The 20,166-nt window shown below is 37.5% G+C and overlaps 2 protein-coding genes across 2 annotated transcripts in view; both read left to right on the top strand.

Annotated features, from left to right (window-relative positions):
* iglon5 (IgLON family member 5) overlaps window positions 1-20,166 on the top strand; it is a 198,797-nt gene that overhangs the window by 108,904 nt on the left and 69,727 nt on the right. The gene's annotated exons all lie outside the window — the stretch shown is intronic.
* Window positions 7,779-12,631, top strand: LOC307005005 (uncharacterized protein). The gene is made up of 13 exons (XM_079624706.1): window positions 7,779-9,068; window positions 9,226-9,282; window positions 9,389-9,457; window positions 9,543-9,641; window positions 9,728-10,073; window positions 10,173-10,455; window positions 10,545-10,778; window positions 10,862-10,953; window positions 11,210-11,314; window positions 11,515-11,708; window positions 11,816-11,980; window positions 12,111-12,355; window positions 12,485-12,631. The coding sequence occupies exons 1-13, from the start codon at window positions 8,902-8,904 to the stop codon at window positions 12,517-12,519; spliced, it is 2,091 nt and encodes a 696-aa protein (XP_079480832.1). The 5' UTR covers window positions 7,779-8,901; the 3' UTR covers window positions 12,520-12,631.

The raw sequence follows: 20,166 nt of genomic DNA, 5'->3' as shown, positions 1-20,166 counted from the left end.
TCGTTATATTTGTGGTGTGGACTCTTCAATTCTTTTATATTTAGAATGATTTTTTAGATCTATATCTTTATCATTATAACTCGTCTGTGGTGTGAACGTGCCTTAAAACACTGTGTTCGTGGCTATCCTAAAAGTCATCTTAAAGTTTGCTAATGAGTATTTCCTACTAAAGCAAAGCGGTGTTTGACTCTGGTAAGCGTATCCATATCATCAGACTGGTGGGAGTGGCCTTGGACGGCAACATTATGTGCATTATGGGTGCCCAGTGCATTATGGGAAGTTTTTCTACCTATTTGATAAATAGAGAAGTCTTTTTCTAGCACCGATTTAAAAATAAAAAATGTTTCTCTTTTCTACTGCATAGGCAGCCAAGTTTTATTGAAAGCATATTTTGCCAGTGGTGAAGTACCTCTTTACATTAGGCTGGATTGTTTCTATTTCCAATTGTGAATCCCAGAACACATTTTCAAGCAGACTCAGGGCTTTCTGTCTTCTGTGGCAAATTAATGCACAAAGTTGTGCAACGATTGTTTTTTATTTTATATATATATATATCTCAATTGTTTGTCCTAGACAGCAGTGAGATTAAATGCAGGACAAAGCTCCTCCTTCTCAGATTTTTCTGCTGAAAACGTTTTTTTTACAGATCTCAGCGCTGGTATCTCGGCAAATCTGAGGACAGTTCAGATGTGCCTCATTGGAAAGATGCGCCTCTTCCTCCTATTCTGCAAAAACATACACACTTCCCTGCAGTTTCCGGCTGAACTGAACACCAGTGTCAGTAAAACACCAACAGCGTGTATTCCTGTGTTTCACACAAAGTATGATTACAGGGGATTTTCACACCGTTCCTTGTTCCTATGACCTCAAAACGCTTTTTCCATGATTTGTCCACTAATACATTTGGCGTCTCGTGAAACACAAGTCATGATAATAAAGACTAAACACACTAAACTGCATGCTTGCTTCAGTAAATGTTATTTTATCTCATGTTTGCCTTTGTTAACACGAGGTAGGTTTAGGGTTCAGTGGCACATTATTTTCAAATGCAAAAGAGTTAACACATTCCCGTTCACTAAACGGACGTTTCATTTCTGAACTGCTGTGATACATACACAAACCAACATAATCAAATATTGCCACATTCACTTTCATTGTCATTTCACGCTTTTATTGTCACTCACTGCATGAAATGTGCAAGAAGCAAAATAATATGATTGCGCAGAAACGTCGCCACATGCAGTGAGCCTGGGTTAAAATGATCATTAAATAACTTGAATTAGGCTTTGTTCCTCACATAACGCATCATATGTCTTTGAATATAGTGCACACACGATGTTATTTAGTTGTTTTTGCGATGCTTGATCACTATTCACTGTCATGGAAAGAGTTCTTCATTTTGAGTTCAGCTGGAAAGAGAAAGTCATGCGGCGGCTGAGTAAATGATGACAGAAGTTTCGTTTTCTTTTCTTTTTTTTTGGCTGAATTATTCCTTTAAATGTTGTTGAAACTTCTCCCCTGAACATTGTCTCGTCTTTATCTCTGTCCAAAGTCTTGGAAGAATTAATTAAGTTCTGAGTTTCCCCTCTCTCTTTAATGCCTGCAATTCTTGTCTAAATTTCCATCCTTTCTTCTTTTCCGATCCATTAATTCTGGATTCCCGTGTCTCGGGATTGAGCGAGAGACATCAGAAACCTCACGCTCCTTTTTGGTCTTCCACCTTTTCCCCATGCGCCCCGTCCCAACACCCCAGCGCTCTTCAAAATCAGCTTGATTGACATATCAAGGGTAGTCCCCAAACACTTGAGTGAAAAACACTTTTTGAATTTAAGCAAAACGTACACACAACTTTAATGTGCCACTCTTTAATGTGTCAACGCATCTCCTGCTGCTTCCTCCCGATGGATTTGCATGTTTACACACTTCATCAGACGGTTCATGACGAGAGCGCCAGATTTAAACAATGGACAGGAATCATTGAGACTCAGTCCTGCTCACGGTCATGTCTGCAAACACTTCCTCTTCTGTGAGTGTTTGACTATTCTCTTCTGAAACTTGAGCTTTGGACAGACAGACTTTAACGCTTTCAGTGCCAAAAAGCATGCAAAGTAATTCAGAATCGGAAATGATGCAATGAATGTTGCCACAAAAACATTTAGGTTCTTTTAGAAACTTCTTAAAAAGTAACACTTAAACAATGTCTGAATTTCATTGCATTAAAGGGACAATGTATAGTTTTTAAAGTATTTTCTTAACTAAAATCAATGTCTTTATTCATAAATACGTCCTCAATGGTGTACAATTACCTCTCCCAATGATCCGACTTATCCTCGTACGTGAAGAATTTCTTATCTTTATTTACATGGGACGGGTAAGTCCACGGAGGCTTCCATGTCGTTCCTCCATCTTGAAAAACTATAATAGCAGAGAGGGACAAAAAGCACTCGCCTAGCTCAACGCGTGTTCGTCCAGAGCCGGCGTCACGTGACTGACACTGAAGCGGACGAGGAGAGAGTAATGCGTGTCACTGCCCCGGTAAATTTGAAAGGTTGCACTGCACGGTACTTCATAATTCAGGATCATACTTATGCCGAGCCACAGGAGAAATGCCAAAATTGACTTTAAAAGGAAACGTGACCGGCGAATTCAAAAACCGAGGGTTAATAACGGGATAGCTTTACTCAGGTGGAAAGGAGAATGAAGGAGAAAGACTTTGAAAGGGACTCTGAAGTTTCCTGCTTTCTTCTCGACGGGTAAGTCAATGTTACGCTCTAAATTACAAGCTTTTTTTTCATTGCTTGGTTGTGTAATTCATTATATAGGCAGCATAACAGTAGAACATGTAACGTATAGTTACTCGACGAAGGGCTATTGTTGTCATCGCTTCTTGGCACATAACGGCTACCGTAGTTGCAACACGCGTTTGAAAAAGAGAGGCGCTAGAGAGCACTATTCGCTTGAATGCAAAATACAATTTCACCGCTAGATGGGAGAAATTCCTACACACTGTCCCTTTAAATGCAAAATATCAAACCAAAAGTAGCATCTCCAAAGAAATGTTGCTAGAGTTTTTCTCAGAACTAACGTCACTTTTCGGAGTAACTTTCACTATTATTTGTTCCTTGTTTTCTTTGTTTGTTGGAGATATGAAGTCAGTTCCTCTCATGTTCACACGTGTCATTCATCACATTAAATATGAATATGTTCTACAAAGTTTGACAACCATAAAGTCCCAAACACTTTGGCTTCTTTTTAAGCAAAATATCTATTGTTTCATAATTTAATATCAAATTTAATTTAGTAAAATGTTCTGATTGAAACGCAGTTATTTTAGTATTATTTATATCGTATTTATTCCGATTTTGAAGTAGCTTTAGTTTCTAATTAGCTTTTAAATTTTTTTAGTTTTAGTCATTTTAGTTTTCCAACGTAAACTTATTTTATTTGAGTTGGTTGCCAAGTTTAAGTTTATCTAATATTTAGACTATTTTATTTCAGCTTTATTTCAATTAATGAAAATATTTTTTTTATCAGTTATTAGTTTTAATTAACAATAACAACACAGGCATGAGGGGAACTAAATGGGTTATTATTGTTAAATAAAATGAAAACTGTTAAAACATTTATGTTAATTAAATTAAAGCTGAAATAAAATAAAACATAAGTTGTAGTCGAAAAACCTAAACTAAATGAAAATGAAGTGATTATAACTGAAAAAAGTTTAAGTTAAAGCACTAAAATGATTAATTAGAAATATATAGTACACTAAAAAGTTATAAATTACACTAAAATTATATTGAAAACTAAAACTAAAAAATTAAAAGCCAATTCAAAATATGAATAGAACTAAAATAAAATATAAAATAACAATGGACTGACTTCTAGTCACTAAAAATCACTAAAACACCACTTGATTCACAGACAGAAGTGAAGGTAGTGAAGAGATATTGAGTTTATTTTGGTATTAATGACATTCAGACATGTTGAGTATTTACTAGCTCAAACAGAAGAGTGTTGGCGCTTGCAACATCAAGGTCGCGGGTTCGATTCCCAGGGACAGCAAGTACTGATAAAAATGTAAATGTGTACCTTGAAACGCAATGCAAGTCACTTTGGATAAAAGCGTCTGCCAAATGCATAAAATGTAAGAAAAAGCAAGTATTTCTCAGTGTGTTTGTGGCGGTCCGCGACGACACGTGTCCTCCAGAAGGTCACAGATCTTCAGTCTTACATAAGGACCAGCTTTGAAACACAGCACTCAACACTTCAAAAAGCCTCGTCGTGTTTCCTCTGACCCAGTTCTTTTAATTGAGCGTTCTCCTCTTCCCTCTCTAATCCCTCGTGAGTCAGTGTTGCTCCGTCTCTGCGTGTGTTTGCTGCTGTCCTCCTCTGCCTCCTCCATCCTCTCCACAGTCCCATATCATTCTTCCCCGTCTCTTCATCCGCCCTTTATTCAATCTATTTGTCTCTGGTTCCTCTTGAAAGCTCCTATCCCGTCGCTTCTCCGTCTCTCGTCCTGCTGGAGATTCTGCTGCTCTGAGCAAATCCCAAGGCTTGTTTCGCCGGAGAGACGAATCACATGTGAGATCTCTTTCATTTTTCAATTGCTTCTCCTAGACAGCAGTGAGATTAAATGGAGACTTTTGCTGAAGTGTCCTGTCTCTACCGCACAGTAATCTCACAGAGTCTCACAAGAAATATCATCCATCTCTTCTCAAGTCTACAATAACTGAGCTTTATAGTTGTTTTCTTTTTCTAAATTACAATTAAGCCATTTGCTTCCGGTTTTTTATTTAATTTTTCATTAATTTTTATTTTTGTATTTTATGTTTTGTTTTATTTTATTATTTCATTTCTTATTTTATTATTTCATTTCTTATTTTATTTCTTATTTTATTTCTTATTTTATTTCTTATTTTATTTATTTATTTTATTTATTTTATTTATTTTATTTATTTTATTTATTTTATTTATTTTATTTATTTTATTTATTTATTTATTTTTATTTTTTTTCATTAATTTTTATTTTTGTATTTTTGTTTTTGTTTTATTTTATTATTTCATTTCTTATTTATTTTTTTATTTTTTTATCTTACTTTATTTTATTTTTCATTCATTTTTTTTTTTTAACTTTTTTTTTTACTTTTTTTTTTCTTCTTCCTATAATGTCTGTTTCTCCTAGACACCACCAAAGTTAAATTGGAAACTTGACGGAGAACATTTCATTTTTTTCAGTTTCTGAGATGTTATGATTCAGAGTCCCAAAACTGAGCAAAAATATGCAATTCGGTGCAGATGCTGATATTTACTGTATATGGACCAAAAGTTATATCTTGTAATGTAAATAAATGAGATCTTTACCAGACTATTGACATAAAAATGCATATAAAAATCAGTCTTCACTCTATATCTGCCAATAATATGTCTTAGTAAGATGATATTTAAATGCTTAGTTTTATGATCAAAGCTCTGTAGTTTTAAAGCATATAATGCAATGCAATACAATGATGATTGAGATATGAACAAATAAACGCTCATCAAAAGTCTGATTGATCATATTTTATACCTGCATGACTTTTCAAAAAAATAAAAAATATTTTGATTATCAAGTAGATAAGTTTCTTCAGTGCACTGAATGTTAATCTTTAAATATTACTAACAATATAAAAGTTATTCTTATGTTTACTCAATAAAAATCATTGCAGATTTCACAAGACAGTGAAAGACCTGAAGATGGACGTTTTTACAACTACACTAAAAGAGCATGACGTATCAGTCAGACGACAGAAGGCATGTAGGAGATTGTGAGCAACAGGTTTTTCATCAAAGTTTTGATCATGTTGATCATCAGAGGCCAGAGGAGCATCCTCGGAGAAATAACTGAGAGTTGAATAAATGCTTATTTTGTGTCAAGCCGAGCGCCTGCCAACCAATTACCAACTGCAGTACTGGGTGTCTTCACAGACACGTCACACACACACACACACACACACACACACACACACACACACACACACACACACACACACACCCTCGACACTACAGCCCCGCTGCCATCACCTCCAATTACTGAAGCCCACAGTCCGGCCCCCCGCGGACTCGCTCCCGTCTCGCACGTCATGCCCTTCTCGTTTTGTTCCCCCAACACAATTACAATGATCACACTGGGCTTTTCCTCCCAGTGTTCCCTGAGCCGTCTCCTCTCACACACACACACTCCCTCACGAATCCGCTCCGGGGTTTCTGGCTTTAATTAAGGCGGCTCTTCTAGTTCAGTCGTACACAGGGAGTCTGAGATTTCTAGGAACCCCCTCCCAATTAACAGCGTCTTAAGAAGCTGAAGATCAGTGTGTGTGTGTGTGTGTGTGTGTGTGTGTGTGTGTGTGTGTGTGTGTGTGTGTGTGTGTGTGTGTGTGTGACGTCCAGCGACGCTTCCCAGCTGTGCAACCTTCTCCAGTCTGAACTGAACAACTGCATCTGTCATCTATGTATCATTCTCGAAATATCTGTAGCGCTTTATACAATACAGATTGTTTCAAAGCAGCTTTCCAGAGATTATCTATCTATCTATCTATCTATCTATCTATCTATCTATCTATCTATCTATCTATCTATCTATCTATCCATCCATCCATCCTTCCATCCATCTATCTATCGTTCATCCATCCATCCATCCATCCATCCATCCATCCATCTATCGTCCATCCATCCATCCATCCACCCATCCATCCATCCATCCATCCATCCATCCATCCATCGTCCATCCATCCATCCATCTATCGTCCATCCATCCATCCATCCATCCATCCATCTATCTATCTATCTATCTATCTATCTATCCATCCATCCATCCATCTATATCAATCTATCTGTCTGTCTGTCTGTCCGTTCTTCTGTGCGTCCATCCATCCATCTATCGTCCATCCATCCATCTATCTATCTGTCTATCCGTCCATCCATCCATCTATATCAATCTATGTCTATCCATCCATCCATCCATCCATCCATCCATCCATCCATCTATCTATCGTCCATCCATCCATCCATCTATCTATCGTCCATCCATCCATCCATCTATATCAATCTATCTGTCTATCTGCCTATCCGTCCATACATCCATCCATCGTCCGACTATCCGTCTATCTGTTCATCCATCCATCCATCCATCTATCTATCTATCTATCTATCTATCTATCTATCTATCTTGTCTGTCTGTCTGTCTGTCTGTCTGTCTGTCTGTCTGTCTGTCTGTCTGTCTGTCTGTCTGTCTGTCTGTCCGTCCGTCCGTCCGTCCGTCCGTCCGTCCGTCCATCCATCCATCTATCCATTCATCTATCTATCTATCTATGTGTCTGTCTGTCTGTCGCTCTGTCTGTCTGTCAGTCCATCTATCCATCTAGATAGTGTTTATTTTACATTTAAAAAAAAAAAAATCTTACAATTTTTTGCATGAGAAAACCAAAAGAGTTATTACCAGATCACCGGTAGAAAAATATGAAAAGTTTTTAAAGCTACACTGTGTAACTTTTTTAGTTTATTCTTAGCTAAAAACACTTAGTTCTTTCAAAAATATATGTGCTCATTAATGTATATTTACTTCGTTCAAGTAATAAAGTATTCTCGTGAGTGTATAATATGCCATTGAAAATACATACGGGTGGGGGGTTCGAATGTCGGTCGCCATGTTGCCCCTCCATCTTGAAAGTACATTGGCCAAAGAGGGACATACCCGTAATTCAAGCTTCGCCTTTCGCGTTTTAACACCCGAGGGCACCGGCGCGAATGTGAAGAGGGGGATTGCTTGATTGAAAGTCTGTTGCTGATGGAGGATCACTCTTATTCTCGAGGATATGTATCAGAGTCGCCAAGGAAGCGAAAAAGAGAATTAAGACGGCAACGCAACAGGCAAATCAAAAAGACAAAAGTGAATATTGGAGTGGCATTTCCAAGATGGAAAGAGCTCATGACGAGCAACGATTTAAAAAAGGACGCGGACGTTGCCTGCTTTCTTCTCGACAGGTAACGTTAATTAAGCCTATTTGTGTATATTGGAAGTTTTATTGTTGCTTGGCTAATTATATCATGGTGTGCTGTGCATAACGCTAGATGTTTCATGCATCTAGGATAACGTAGTTTTCCTCGCGTCAATGATGAAAAGTATTGTTTACCTTGTAACATAAATCCGTGTTCTATGACGGATAACATGTGATTAATATTATAATGGCGCTGTAATTTGTAGGCTATAAATGTAGGCACTTTATGTATTTTTTATTTATTTTACTTTAATACACAATTCGTCTAATGTGATAATGCAGTTGTAACGTTAATGCTATAATTAATGTAGTCTCATGTGATAATGCAGTTGTAATGCTGCGTTGAAGACAACCTGTAACCCGTGTTTTTACAACATGTAGCCTAACTGGGAGTAACGTTACATCGATCTAGTACGAGTTCACGGGTGGGAAAGTCAAGGGTTTGACTGCCGTTCCAGTGCACTTTCACGGGTAAGTCAGCCTATAAGGTTGGAAAAACACGGGTTACAGGCTGCCTGGAACGCAGCATTAGTGAGTTGTTTCTAAGCGAGACTTCCACCTTCACTTTCACATCTGTCCTGTAATCTTATTCATTTAAGACGTATTATTGTACGATGTAAATATTTTTCACACTATGACACCTTACTATGATTAGCCTAGACTTCAGTATGAATGGGTCACTGGTGGGTCAGTAGACCTAATTATAGAGGAAGGGTAGACCAGTACATTGAGAATGATCATAAGTAATTATCAATTACAATTATAAAATACAGACAGAACTGTTTTCATTGAACTATAGGTAAATTATATACTGCTTAGGAGATGCTTCTACCAAAAATACATATTTTCTTCATTGTCATAAAAAGGAATGCAGTTTATTGTTTGTGGTTTTGTCTGCCATTCTAACATGTACTGCTCTTGTTTGTCCAGCTATGAGAGAGAACTGAGAGCAGTCACATCAACTCCAATGAAGGGAAAACCCTCTCAAGTACTAACTGCTCCAGCAGTGTCCAGCATTTCTAGTGAGACAGACAGGTAACTGATTGAATGAAAAATATTTTGTGTATTCTATGTGATATTATTGTTTGATAAGTTAAAATGTATATATATATTATTTTTTTATAAATTGGTGTTTATGCTTTTATCTACATATGTCTATTGTGTTTTGGAACACTCTTGTTATTCATTTCAGGGATGAGTATCTTTGTACAATTGCTGAAGCCCCTGAAATAGCAAGCCTTCAACATAGGTAACTCATCAATACTCATAGTCATAATATATATATAACTTAACCTTACACGTGTTATCTATTGTCTGTTTTTATGATATAAATATTAATATAATTTTTAACACAGTCTACATGATATGAGCATTTGTGAGGAGGATGTGGACGAAAAAGAGTTCAATGACCCAATGAACAGTGTGTAAGTATTATAATAACCCTATAGACATCTTAGTATTTTGTATTGTGTGGAAGTTATTGTTTTCTCAATATTTGATTTCTTACAGAATTGACTGGATAGATGAAAGATCGGCATTACATCAAAGAGATGATGGAGAGAGGGATGACAGCTCGGATGAAGAGTATCTTCCACCAATATCTATACGGTGTGTATCTGTTGTTACTTTGTTTTATTATTTGCTGTGTTTTTGCATACATTTTTAAATTGTGCCTGTGTGTTCTGGCTACACAGAATGGGTGGATCATTAAAGACAGCGCAGTCTGTTGACCATCTTCCTGTCATTGGGCTTGATGAAACTGTGCATGACCTTTCTGCCCATGAAGACCCCACTGACGAGCCCTTGCCCAATCTTGAGTTGCCCAATTCCCCAGACCCTTTGAAGGTCCAATGTGTAGATGACATCATCAGTGTCCGAGCAGCAGTGTTGTATGAGACCTGCTTGAGGCAGCTTCTCTCGATAATGAAGCTGCCGGAGGACAGATGTACAGGTGTTCTCAGGACTGGTCTGGTGTGTGACAGTGTTGCCCCCTTTCACATTAACATCACTTCTAAGGGCACAGCAATGAGTGCTGAATGGGTAAGTCTTTGAAGTAACAACATAATACCAATGCAAATTTCTTGTTACAACCAGTGTTGCATATTTCAAATCCATTTATCCATCTTCTATGATTTTTAGATTTGTTCAAACGGACATAGCCTGTGGAAATGGAATTCCCAGCCTGTAATGAAGTTTGGGATGCAAGCTGGGGATTTCCTTCTATCAACCAACATTTTGTTGTCGGGGAATAACTATGGGAAGGTTTCACTCTTATTTAAATTCATGAACATGGGCATGGTGAACCAAAACACATTTTTCACAATCCAGAACACATACTGTGTTGACGCAGTAAAGGAATACTGGGAAGAAAGGAATTCCGAGTCCATCTGTCGCCTTCAAGGGAAAGACGTTGTGTTGCTAGGTTTGTATTGTAAAATTGTACATGGCACATGTACAAATTATTTGCAGCAATTACATATTTTATAAAAATAATAACCATGTGTTTTACAGGGGATGGCAGAAATGATTCACCAGGACATTGTGCCCAGTACTGCAGCTACACCACAATGGAGCTCGACACCAAGGAGATAATTCATGTAGCTACAATAGACAAGCGACAGACATCGTGGAACTCCAACATCATGGAGAAGGAGGCATTTATCCAGACTGTGGACAAGCTTTCCAGAGAGCTAAAGCTGGTGGAGATCTGCACAGATGCTCATATACAGATTGGAGCCCTTATGAGTAAGTTCTACTCTGATAAAATGTTTGAATACTAATAGTGCAACAAGAGATGTTTGGAAATGTAATGATTTCCAACTCCACAGATCCAGACAAAGGCCGATACAAGGACCTTGGGATTCATCACAGTCTGGACATGTGGCACGGTGCCAAGAATCTGGCAAAAAAAATTGCTGCTGTAAGTTTAAGAGGTTAATTTTTCCTGTGTATATATTTTCTGTAAATCGATAATACATTAGGGGTCGTATTAACACTATTTAATTGTTCAATAATAATTGTTATCTTTACTATCATAAATTTGAAACTTCAGTTCCGTAGACTCACGGGAATCAATAGCTGTAGTCTATTATTGAGATAAAATAAGCATTTTTATAACTCTACATGGACAATGTATGAAACGGAATACCTCAGTAATTTGTTTTTATTTTCAAAAGGCAGCAAAGGTGAAGGGACAGTCCATCCTCCTACACTGGTTGAAGGACATCGTCAATCATTTTTGGTGGTGTTGCAAGACGGCTGACACCAAAGACCATTTTCTTGTAAGCATTATTTTGATTTCAGAAAAGATTGTAGCTGCTAGCTTATACTATATCTGTCTTTTAAAAAAAATATGAATATATATGTGTGTATGTGTACTATGTTGACTCTTATTTATTAAATATTTTGTAATTTGTATATATATAATAATTATTATTATTATAATATATATATATATATATTTTTTTTTTTTTTTTCACAGGCACTTTGGATAGGCATTTGTCACCATGTTTGCAACATCCACACATGGGAAATGGGAAGCTGCCAACACAGCGATCTGGGTGAAGGGCTTGGGAAGCAGTGGATCCAGAGAGATTCCAAGTCGCACAAAGCATTAGTGGACATCGTTTTCAACAAACGTTGGCTGAAGGATGTCCACAAATACCTGCGTTTTAGGTAAGACACACACGCATATATAGACAAATATATATTTGTCTATGTGTTAATATATATATTTATTTATTTATACTAATGTGTGTGTGACTTCTTTTATATCCAACCAGATCAACAGCAGACCTGGAGTCATTCCAGAATCATATACTGATGTATGCCAGCAAGCGCTTTGCTTTCACTCCACCAGTCTATGAGGCAAGAGTTCTGCTGGCAGCTCTTGATTACAATTTTCACCGCAACAGACCAACAAGTACTACGTGTGAGGGCAAACAAATGTAAGTTTAATATATGCAGTATTGTAAACACACAGGCACACAGTGGTTTGGGATTGATAAGTGTTATCAAGTTTGTCAGTTGTAGTAATGAGTAATTGACTTTTAATAGTTGACCATTGTTCCATTACAGTTTACGACGACTATACAACAAACATGCAAGAAGATACAGCTTGTATGCCCTGAAATCGGAAAAAACGTACAAATACATATCGGAACTGCAGGCGAAAATTTTAAACCAGAGACTCACCAGTGGAGTTGGGATGCCTCGAAGGAGGAGCCTTCGGCCCAATGACCCAAGAACACGTGGTGTCGTTCCCCCTGTACCTCCACCACCCATATCAGAGCTGATGCAGACACAAGTCAGCAGAGGTCTCGGTATGTGATGCACATGTGCATGCCATACATTTTAATCTCATTACCTTTGTCTGTAATTTAGTCGAGGTGGAATGATTTTTGAACAATAAAATAGTGTGCATTTAAAATGACACTGCATTTTTTCCACAGGATCAGCTTTCCTGGAGGCTGCCAATTTTGAATGATATTGCTGATCTAGACTGTTACTTCAAAATCAGCATGAAAATGTTTTGGTTTGTGTGTAAATAGCATTAATGATAAATACTGTAAATAATAAAGATATTTCAAATAACATTATTGACCATGGCACTGTCAATTTGAGTTTCATAATCAAAAAATTGCTACAGCACAATTTTTTTTAATACGTTTATGAATTTATGTAATGTATAAGAAAGACAGCATAAACAATTTCTTATCAATTATAAATAACTGTTTATTTTTATTAATTACATTATGAAAGGTGGAATTTTTTTTAATTTAAACAATTAAATACAAGAACACCAATAAATAACTATTTACAATAACATATTTTACGTAGATGATTTAAATTCCAGGGTTGAAACCGGTGTACTGTCCCTGAGGGTCAGGGAATTTATCCCTTATTTTACACACACAGCAACTAGGGATCACTCTTCTATTACCCTGCCCTAGAGACCCATGCTGCCAGAAGATGAAATGCCTGTAGGCAGCATATCGGAATTCACGATTGTCATCGCCTGGCTCTCTTAAATGGCCCAATGCTGTGATGTCCTCCCTGTACTGCCTATGAATCCGGAGAACACCTTCATCAAGGCAGTACTGATTGAATTGTAATAGTAGGCTCACACAGTTGGCTGGGTTTTGTCCACAGCATTTTTTTTCCCGATCAGTTGGCATGTCCCGGCAATGTTTACAGGTACACCATGGTATATCTTGCACAGGAGGGGGGAGGCCATGTCTGCGCTGATGCATCATCAATGCATCAAACACCAGACCTGGCTGTCTTTGTAATAGCTGTATGGTGAGGTCCCTGTGCTCTTGCAGACTCATTTCAGCTACAAGTCTCTAAAGAAATAAAACACAAGAAATGTGATAAATATGATAGGCTCGTTTATGGTTACAATGTTTTATTTTTTGCAAAGTAGTAATAGATTAATAGTATAGATTAATACAATAAGTTGTCAAATGTTTACACAAAATGATGAAGAATATGTGTACAGACAATGAAAATTAGAAATGTGGTTGTGTGACTACAGTCCATCAAATAATCATATGTATCGTGATTTATCTGGCAGACAACTCACGTCATGCAGTTGTAATAGCCTACGTACAGAACAGCGGCGTGTAAAACGATGTAGATACCAAGAGATCATTTTATTTTTATTTTCATTGACATTGTTCATACTGTTCAGATAAATATAATATAAACACAAACCTCCGTTGCTTCTCTCCTTTCTGTTTGAAGGGCTTCCACTCTCTCCTCATCATCTTTGGAAAGTGCTTTTCTTTGCCTTAGTGGATGTCTCCGCAATTCACTGGCACCGGCCCTGTTTTTATTTTTTCCTTTACCTCTACCTCGACCTCTCCCTCTCCCTCGCACCTCCGTCACATCAACTGATCTCTGCTCACGGAGAAAATGATATAGCCTACAATGTAAACTTTGCCTTACGCTAGTGATGTCGTACAATATACAGATTAACGATAGCACTGACAAAAGTTACTTTACTAAGATTAGCTTGCATTCGTCTGGGAACCTGATAGCTGATGTTAGCAATGAAATGGTAAAAAAATAACGAAAACATAAAACTATTATTCAATTTACATAGATGTCATAACCTATGTTAACTGCCAAATTATATATGTTAACTGCCAAATTAAATTACTGCAAATTATAATAGTTTTCTAAAGTAACCTCATCACTTGAAGGAACACTCATGGACGAGGTCGAACTGGAAGCCATGTTAATCTTGGACTACATTGGCCACCGTAGGAGTTAAAACGAAATCGGAATTGAGAGGAACAGAAACTAATATTCACTGGATGGTCATATACCTTTTCACCGCTAGATGGGAGTAAAAATCACACAGTGTAGCTTTTTAAGCAACTTCATAATTCATCCGAGCTGATGAAGGTTTCTCACACACAGCACAGTTATAGTTCTCAGAAAGATGCTCTGCCCTTGGAGTCGCTGTCACTCTCTTCTTGTTTCTGTCCCACATTCATACGACACGCGTCACACACACACACACACGCGTCACACACACTGACACGCTAATGATCGTGTCTATTTGAGAGAGAAAAAAAAAAAAAAAAAAAAATGTCTATTTGAGAGGCGCTAATAAACTCAAGCTGAGCTGGATATTTGTGCGCAAGCTATTTTTCGTCCATTGTTTTCGTCATTTGAGTGATCCTGTCAGCGAACGGGATTCGTTCTCCTCTCGCACTAATGAGGACTGCAAAGTCTCTGCTGGGCTGTTTAATGTTGACGCATTGCCCAGAAGGAAATGTACAAGTGTCAACAAGGGGGAGGGGGCTTTAACTTTTATTTGGCAATAACTATGATAACACATTTCAGCTTGGGATCTGCACAAGTACCCGAGTGCTCAAGTTCTTGTGATTATTAAAAAAATAGTTATGTGAATTTTAAAAATTGCATGACTATTTGTGCAATTATTTTGAACCGCAGTGAGACCATGTGCTTCTGTCATTAAAGCAACAGCGCATCATATCACACACTCAGAAATGATCATGCTGATATAATGAAAAATGTTGTTTTAACACCGTAAGTGTCTTCTGTTATACAGGAATGATTGCATGTAGACTCTCCTCCTCCATTGGCTCCCAGGACGGCTGAGTGTGTGTGTATCTCTGTACCTGTGTGTTTGGCTTTGCGCTGATGGATAATTCGAGGTCTCTTGCTCTGCTAAATGTGGCGTGTTGCCTGCAGGTCAGAGTTGCATTCAGTCTTTCCTCGGATAAACCTCCTTCCTAATTGAAAGCTTTCCTGAAAGTGCTTCATCGCCTGTGGGTTTTGAGGCACGGGAGACGTCAATCATCAAGATGTAACAGACATGAGTGAAGTCTTCTTCACCCAGTTATTTTGTGATGAAGTTTTACTGACTGTTCACACCGTGATCCCACAGACCAGGTGTCACGCGGTGTTCTTCCTTGCGGAGTCAGACCTTTAACTGTGGTCCACAGTCTATCCTGACCAAAAACACTGGAGAGAGAGACCGACTGAAGTGGAAACCAACCAGTCACAATTTGTTTACGGAATAGATGATGTACCACCGTAATAAACAATATGTTTGCTTGTGAATTTCTAGTTGTGATTCTATATATTTCAAAGTATTTTTCAAAGATTTGATGCGGCACTAACTTGGAAAACTAAGTATAGTTGTTGCTATAAAATCTTTGAAATACATATATATATATATATATAGAGAGAGAGAGAGAGAGAGAGAGAGAGAGAGTGGGAGAAATTATATATACTGTATGTATATATATATACTGTATGTATATATATATATATATATATATATATATATAATTAATTTTATAATAATATATTAATAATACATAATATATTATAATACACAATATATATATATATATATATATATGTGTGTTTTTCAAAGATTTGATGGCAACAACTATATATACTTAGTTTTCCAAGTTAGTGGCACATCAAATATTTGAAAAATACTTTGAAATAGAATCACAACTAGAAATTCACAAGCAAACATATTGTTTATTATTGTTTATTTGTAATACATATATACTTATATTTATACGTCCAGTATATAGAATTTATATATATTAAAATAAATATATATATATTATATATAATGTATTATTAATGTATTATTATACTATTATAATGTATGATTATAAAATAATTACTATAGTATTTAGATATTATATATATTAGATGAATATTATAAATACCTCTTTCACCACTTTCAGTTTTTGTTGGTGTATTGTTTTTCAATATCATAGGCCAATAATTAATGTATTTCATTTATATGCGTCTATAAAAAGACTGAAATGCCATCAAAAAGTCTTTGTTAACACGTTTTGCAATAATTTATTTAAATGAATGGAAGTTCTTTTTCTTCTTCTAAATATCTCTTCTGGAAAAAGAGTAAAAGAAGGGTTGACGGAATCGTTAAGTTCCTCTCGGGTTCTCTCTCCAGTGGGCGGTCTGTGGGCTCTCACACAACACAAAGGCTTTAGAAAACAGAGCAGCCTTCATTTGTGACATTGTATCAAAAGTGTTTTTTGACCTCTAATCCTCCTCTGACTCGTAACCCCAATCTAACGATACACGTCCCACAGCCTGAGCATCAAAGTCGGCAGCAACAGCCCATCTTTCCAACTCCTTTCAGAAGTTCCTTTGAAGTAAAAGTTCACTCAGCAGCGTTTTAAGAACAACTTATTCGCTATCTGTTTCCTATTGATTTCCCGTGTCATCTTCTGACAGAGAAGAAGAAGGAAGTCAGAAGGGTGCAGAAAGACGGATCAATGGCGGCGTGACCTCCCGCGGGGGCATCGGACCCGCGCTTCACAGCGATCATTAACCAATTCCACACTGTCGATCCCAACAACAAAAAAATGTATCGCTACCCATCATTTCTGTCCTCGCATCCTCCCTAGTGAACACCCAACAGGCTAATTTCTATGCAGTTTGCTTCGCTCCCCCCCCACACTAGCCTATTGAATTCATAAACGCTGTGACTGTAAGATATTGCCCATTATTTCAAATGATTGCGAGACATCAATATCTGAGCACTGAGCGACACAAAGACAAGAAACCGTCTAGACGACGCAGACACACGACTCACGCTGAGTAAAAGCGGCTCATCTCCTGTTGGCATATAAGCCCGTGTTTCCCTCAAATCTATTGATCTATTGAGCATCTAAATTAGCAACAATTAGACGTCGTGGTGGAGGCGGGTGATTCTTAAAGTCCCCCTGTAGTCGATCATTTCATCCCTTAAAACTCATCTTTGATCACCAAAATTACATATTTCAACTTTTTTTTACTTCGCCTTAAAATATCTTGAATGTAATTCGACACCCTTGCCTCGTTTAGTATACGCGGTTCTATGAATATACAAATGAGCCCCGCCTCCACTCACCCACTCACTCACTCACTCAGAGATCCACTGGTGGACGATCACACGTTGATCTGATTGGTTACAAGGTAGTTTGTGACGTCAGAAACACCAGCGATTTCACACCGTGTTTTTGAGACTTTGGTTCACTGCAGTTTTAATCAGAAAATACTCAGCAATGCTGTCGACTTATGAACTTACACATGGTTTGTCTTAAAGCATATTAACGTGTCTTAACCTTAAAGGAGAACTCCGGTCAATTTTAACATTGAGCTAATTTTTTTGTAAATTTGGAGTGCTGTCAATACAGAGAACAACGACAAAAATCGGTGTTGTTATCCTCTTTTTAAAATTTGCACTCTATTGACTTGAATGGGGCAAGTTTTAAACCTGCTTTTATGCTCTTAACATCCTTGATGTGTCATTACAAGTGCCCAGCCATGTTGAGTGATTCCTTCAGAGTGAACACGAGTGAATCTGACTGCAGTAGATGTGAAAGATATGAATAAAAATGATATTATATCAGCCAGCGCACATACCTGTATTTACTTCCTGTTTTCGGTCGAAGTCCAAAGTAGTCGATTGTCGAGTTCACGCGCATAGGTTTAGTTACCTATGATCACGCGCGTGAACTCGACAATCGACTACTTTGGACTTCGACCGAAAACAGGATGTAAATACAGGAATTTGCGGAAGTGTTGTGATCTTAAGATTTTTAGATAATTTTTCTAATTTTATGTTGATTCTATACCTAGCAACATCAGAAAAAAACTAATTTAATGTATTTTTTATACACAAAATATGATTTTTAGCATTTTTCTGTTAAAATTGTTTTATTAATCAATATTTATTACAATTTAATTCGAATTTTGTTATATGTAATTTTATTAAAAAGTGAATTACAGCATTACAACGGATTGACGTTTTATATGCAATCCAAATAGAATATCTTACATAAACTCAAGCTATATGTATATGTAGTTTATATATAGTTAATATGTAGTTTGTGTCCCAGCACTCAAGAATCAACAGTCCTCACAATGAACTTTCAATATGAACCCTAAACGCCAACCGTAAAGCCAGTTAATGCCCGACACTATTTGATCAAACCCTGCGTTCGGAGTCGCCGACTCCCTCCGGAAGCTGCTCCCAAACTCCTCACTGTAGGCGGACTGTATTGACTTCTCTTCCCCCTTTCACCTCTTCCTTGGCTTTGGCCAAGCGTGCAAATGGCAAATGGACAGCGCGAGTCCCCGCGGCCCAGGCAGCCCATGTCTTATTCATGAACGCCGGCCACTCGTGTCACACTCCATATGAAAGGACAAGCTCAGGCCTGAGCGAGGCTCCCACGGCTGTCCTCCATGACATTTCTGCTTTACGCGCCCGCGCTGCCGACCGAGGCCCGGAGTAATAACAGGAATGGCCATGCGAGACGGGAAAACAGGGCTCTGTTGCTGCTGCGTTCTCTCCCATGATGCATCACTGCACGCGCAGCTGTCCGCAGTGACGTGGCTGGGTAATTGGTGTGTATCCCTGACTGCTCCGGATCCTGGTGTTCACTGACGGAGGACTGAACCTCGTGAGTGACTGACGGAGGACTGATTTCTGCATAGGCAGCAACTCTTTACATCATAGTTCATGTGGAGACTCCCATACACAGCTGGGAATGTTGCTGAGATAATGATGCGATACACTCTTAAAAATAAAGGGGTTTTCGCAGCAATGCAGTTGGAGAACCAGGTTTGGTTATCCAAATAACCTTTCAGTGATCCGTTCTTAAAATAACCAATTTTTGCTTAGTGTGAAGAACATTTTAATTCCCTGAATCACTTTTTTCCACTATAAAGAACCTTGAAAGATTCCATTGATGTTAAAGGTTTTTCATAGAACCATTGATGCCAGTAAAGAGCCTTTGTTCTTAAAGGAACACTCCACTTTTTTTGGAAATAGGCTCATTTTTCAACTCCCCGAGAGTTAAACAGTTGAGTTTACCGTTTTCGAATCCATTCAGCCGATCTCCGGATCTGGCGGTAGCACTTTTAGCTTAGCTTAGCATAGATCATTGAATCTGATTAGACCGTTAGCATCTCTCTCAAAAAAAATGACCAAAGAGTTTCGATATTTTTCCTATTTAAAACTTGACTCTTCTGTAGTTACATCGTGTACTAAGACCGACGGAAAATGAAAAGTTGTGATTTTCTAGGCCAATATGACTAGGAACTAAACTCTCATTCCTGCGTAATAATCAGGGAACTGCCGTACAGCAGCGCAATGATATAATGATGAGAGTGTAAACAAAAACCATTGCATAGGTAACAATATTTCACAAGATATTGAACTATTTTATTGATACTTGTTTTGTGTTGAATGAATTGCTAAACTTTTAATCAAAAAGCCTTTAATAGGTGCATGTTTATTGCATGTGGCTTATATATTACTTCATATATGCATGGGAAATTGTTGATTTATGAATCATTATTGTTGAATTATTGTTATTTATTTATTTAAAAGTGTACTCACACACACACACACACACACACACACATATATACTTTTTTTTGTAACATTTAGTTTTATTGACTTTTTAAGGAGTTAAAGTTTAAGGAAATCCACTCTTTAAAAAGACAATTTTTAAAAATTCAATAAATGCATTATTTTTTTGCCAAAATCAAGCATCCTTGCCTTCATATTTAACAAATTCACTTTTGACCAGGATGGAAGAAAACTTCCCAGAAT

Source organism: Phoxinus phoxinus (genome assembly GCF_949152265.1).
Source record: "Phoxinus phoxinus genome assembly, chromosome: 10".
NCBI lineage: Eukaryota > Metazoa > Chordata > Actinopteri > Cypriniformes > Leuciscidae > Phoxinus > Phoxinus phoxinus.
This window is presented reverse-complemented; position numbering and strand designations above follow the sequence as displayed.

What these genes read in the sequence shown, in the direction of transcription:
- LOC307005005 (XM_079624706.1), top strand. Translation starts at nt 8,902, where the DNA reads ATGCAGTTTATTGTTTGTGGTTTTGTCTGCCATTCTAACATGTACTGC. An exon ending in GAAAGACGTTGTGTTGCTAG is followed by an intron (nt 10,456 to 10,544) that starts GTTTGTATTGTA and finishes TGTGTTTTACAG; the next exon opens with GGGATGGCAGAAATGATTCA. An exon ending in ACGTGTGAGGGCAAACAAAT is followed by an intron (nt 11,981 to 12,110) that starts GTAAGTTTAATA and finishes GTTCCATTACAG; the next exon opens with TTTACGACGACTATACAACA.